Genomic DNA, 4,154 nt, shown 5'->3' on the forward strand with positions numbered 1-4,154 from the left:
GTTGCTTGTGAATTCCTTGGCAGTGAAGATTGTATCCCTGTTCCTGATGGGAGGTGTCTTGGAATTGTTTGTGCTCTGCGAAGTACTGAGGAGTTTATTTGCTGCTGGTTGTGAGCACTAAGGGGATGAGTTCCTGCTGTCTGTTTGTCTGGATCACATCCCTTTTTTTCTGTTGATTCAGCAGTGTTTGGGGGAGCAGAAGGATGCCTCTGGGTTGAGCTGAGGAACTGGTGAAGGTGATGGTGGAGAGGAGCAGTCAGGGGCAGGCAGTGGTTTGCTGGAGGGCCCTTGCCGTGGCGTTGCATTAGCAGTTCCCTTGGCTGCATGCTCACACAGCTTGCAGGGGGCACTGAGCAGGTGGGGAAGCGTGTTTGCATTGAAACCCCTTGTGACGGTTTTGGGAAACGATGTGAAGTTGCCGAGAGGCTGCGTGTGACACGCCTGGGCCAGGAGGAAGCTGCTGGGTGTGCTCCTGGGTGATGGAGCAGGGCCAGGCAGGGCGGCTCGAGCTGCCCGGGCACTGCTGGGAGTCACGAGTTCTGACACGGGCACGTGGCTCATCTCTGGGGCTGGTGTCACACCCGGGTGCCAGATGGGACTGTTCAACAGGATGCTGCCAGTGTTGAGAGTTCAAAGAGCACATTCATGGCAGAAGACTCTGTTGAGGGCTGTTAACTATAAGGACTGCCTCACACCCAGGAAATGCCTCACTCCAGTAGCTGGGGGCAGGAGGGACACAGAGAACATCCCCGCAGTCTGACCTGCTCTCACAGCCTTCCTTTGCTATCAGCTGCTGTCAAAAACAGGACTTAAGGCCATGGCATCTGGCTTGGTAGAGCTGTGCCATTGCTGCATGACACGTTTATGGCTCTGCTTTCAAATGAGATAGAGGCAATTGTGGAGAGAGTCCAGAGTAGCAGGAGGAGCTGGAAAAGGTCTTTGGCATTGCAGGGCAGTCACAGGAGGCAGCATGGGGCTGGCTGAGGAGAAAGGTTGAAAAGTGAATTTGTTCCTTCTGGAAAGGACCCATAACTACTCTCAACGTGCCGTGGCTGTGACGTGGGGACAGCGATCAGCCGCTCTCCTTGTTCTCTGCGGCAGAACATGTTGTCATGGGTTGGATTTGTGGGCTGAAGGATTAAGTTTGGTGCTGGGACAAGGCCTGTGGGGTGGGGTGTGCTTTCTGTCCCTCAGAGCCCTGCTGCTCTCCCTGCGCTGGCTGGTGTGTGTGTCTTTGCTCAGCATCAGGGTGGTGAAGTGGTGCAGAGAGAGCAGCAGCAGCGTGAGAAGCTGTGAGCTGCTGATGGGGTGGCTGGAGCTGTGTCTGCCTGGATGTGGATCCTAGCAGTGATGTGGCTTGAGTGACCTGGGGAGGTCCCTGGGGAGGAGCAGTGTGTTTCTGAGCTTGGTGGCTGCTGTCAGGCAAGTAATTCCTGTGGGGCTGCAGCCGTTCTCTTAGTTGCTGGAGAGGCATGGAAAGGGGTGTGGAGAGAGGAGGTGGTGTGGTGGGGCTTCCTCTGGGAGCTGGAAACGCGAGGCTGCTGGGACGAGCTTTGCTCTTGACTCTGTCAGCCAAAGGCTCAGCAGCAAAATGGAGCTGGAGTTGCCTGTCAAACACTTCTTGCCAAGCACCAGACTGTAGTGCCCTTTGGGGTGCCCCAGCTGGTCCTGCCGCGTTGGGAAGTGGGATGGGAGCTGCTGAAGCCATCTGCCAGCATCCAGCAGTCTCTGCCCTTTCAGTGCTTGAAAACTGAGGCACATCTGTGAGTGGGGGGGAAACGGGCAGAGATGAGGAGCTGCAGTTATACTGTGTTGCTGCTTCCACACCCTGTTAGTGCCTTCAGGCTCCTGGTCACGTGAATACGTTGTCCATCATCATCTTGGGGGCACTAGGACTGTGGTGGGGAAGAAGCTGGGTCAGTGCTGACCAGCTCTGGAGGAGGAGGAGGATGATGCTGGTTGGAGGGGAGCAAAGGAATGGGAGGACCTGGTGTTGACATCAGGTCTCAGAAAGCCTCCAAAAGGGCTGCTTGAGGTCTTGCAGGGCGAGGGGAGGGTATTAGCCTCTCTGTGCAGCTCATTGCTGGTAACTCCCCGTGAAGCAGACTTGCTAGTCTAGATCTGGCTCTCCTGCCTATTTCCTTGTTCCTCCCTCATCCGTGACTTCTGAGAAGGGCTCCTACCTTGGTAGTTTAAATTAAACTTGAGGGCTGAGCGAACACCAAGACTCAACGGCTTGTGGGGAAAAAGGGAGGGGTGGGGGTGGACTGTGCTGTGTAGGACTAACCCCTTTTGCTGCTTTTCTGTCCTAGATATTGCCGTGGAGTTGCTGCAGAAAGTGGCTCCCAGCCCTATCCGCAGGCTCCAGAAGAAATACGTGTCTCATGTATCTCGGTAAGAAGCAAAACCTCTCCCTTCATGTCCCATGCTGGAATTGGGAGCTCTGGTCTCACCTATGACTCACTGCTGTCCCCTGGGCCAGCTGGGCTTTGTGCTTAGGCCTGATTAGTGTCAAAGAGGAGCTGGGGGCGGGTGGCAAGGCCAGCAGGCACAGTGGCATCCTGACACAGCCAGGCCCAGTTCAGGCTGGTCCTGCTCTCTGGGGTGCAGGGGTGCTCCTGTTACTGGAAGTCTGTACTGGCTGGGACAGCCAGGTCTGAACCCTGGCTCTGCTCTCAGCAGCCAAGCCCTTGCAGTGTGCCTGGCTGCAGGCAGGGCTGCCCGGTTCAGAGCTGGCTGTGCCCAGGAAGAGGAGCCAGGGCTTTCTGCTCTCCATCCCCTGCACTATCTCTTGCTGCAGCTCAGGACAGCCAGCGCAGAGCTGGCAAGGCTGGGACGTATCTAGCTGTCTGTTCACTAACCCTCCCTGTGTAGGAGCAGCCGAGTTGTGCTGTGGTGACAAGGATGTTTGTAGCACGCAAATAACCTTCGGGTTGGCTCTTGCCCTGTCCCACAGGGAAGCCTGCATCTCGCCCTGCTCCATGATGCTGGCACTGGTTTACATTGAGAGACTCCGGCACCGGAACCCCGAATACCTCCAGCAGATCTCATCTTCAGACCTCTTCCTGATCTCCATGGTGAGTGGTGTGGGCTGTGAGGGGTCACTGGGTTGGAGGGAGGCTTGGAGGAGTGCAGGGGGGACTGAGATCCTGTCCTTTGTGATGCTTTTAGATGGTTGCTAGTAAGTACCTGTATGATGAAGGTGAGGAGGAGGAGGTGTTCAATGACGAGTGGGGAGCAGCAGGGAAGGTGGACGTCCAGACCATGAACACACTGGAGATGAATTTCCTGAGCGCCATTGTAAGTTGGGCTGTCCCTGCAGCCAACTGTTTCACGGAGCAGGGGAAAGGAGGCGTTAAGGGGAGTCTGGATTTCTGCTTTTCCCCAACATACTCCCATGAAGGAATGGAGAAGGATGTGTGTGGGTGCTGGGTGGCCTGCCCTGACTGCTCTGACCTTTCACTGCTGTTCCCACAGGACTGGAGTCTCTACACAGACCCCCGGGAACTGTTTGAAGTGCTGAGCTGGCTGGAAGGACGGTAGGTGTGTGGGGTGGAGGTGAGCCTTTCGTCCACCCTGCAGCCTTGGCTCTGCCCTGCTGCAGTGAAATAAGAGGTTGGGGTACCTGTGAGCATTTGCGAGGGTCTGCAGCTCCCTTCCATAGACCTTGAGCAGGTTCTTCTCTGAGCTTCTCCCTGGGCTCAAGCTTCTTTGATGGAGAAAGTCCATGCCACATCCACCATTCCTTTTTTTCCTGCAGTGTGGCAGAAAAGCAGGGCATGTGGCGTGGCTGGTTCACCTACACGGATCTGTGTGTCCTCATGGAGCAGTCCACATGGCAGCACGTGCTGGGCCAGTTCTACCAGCAAGTAGTGAAGGTAAGGGCATGGGGCAGCAGCAACTTGCAGGACCACCGCTGTTAGCAGCCTGGCTGCTTGCCCCCTGGCTCCCCGCCCCAGTGCTGCTGCTGCCGTTTGCCATCATGGCTGCTGCCTTGATGTGTGGCCACGCTGGGTCACGGCTGGCTGTGAGGGGCTGCTGGGGGGCCTGAGCTGACCGTTGGCTTCTCTGCAGCTGGCCTGTCTCCTGGGCGTGGTGTACCTGACCGGCTTCGCCGCTGTCTTTGCCTCCGTCACCGTGGTGCACCGGTCCGT

The 4,154-nt window shown here is 56.7% G+C and overlaps 1 protein-coding gene across 1 annotated transcript; it reads left to right on the forward strand.

Annotated features, from left to right (window-relative positions):
- Nucleotides 1–2,312: 2,312 nt before the first annotated feature.
- Nucleotides 2,313–4,148, forward strand: CNPPD1 (cyclin Pas1/PHO80 domain containing 1; the record flags this gene model as incomplete). The annotated part of the gene is made up of 6 exons (XM_010169136.1): nt 2,313–2,394; nt 2,957–3,077; nt 3,172–3,300; nt 3,478–3,539; nt 3,761–3,878; nt 4,075–4,148. Coding segments are annotated over 6 exons (586 nt in total), but the record flags the coding sequence as incomplete, so codon positions are not given.
- Between the last annotated feature and the right edge of the window lie 6 nt (nt 4,149–4,154).

The sequence above is a fragment of the Antrostomus carolinensis genome, unplaced genomic scaffold (assembly GCF_000700745.2).
Source record: "Antrostomus carolinensis isolate BGI_N321 unplaced genomic scaffold, ASM70074v2 scaffold36715, whole genome shotgun sequence".
NCBI lineage: Eukaryota > Metazoa > Chordata > Aves > Caprimulgiformes > Caprimulgidae > Antrostomus > Antrostomus carolinensis.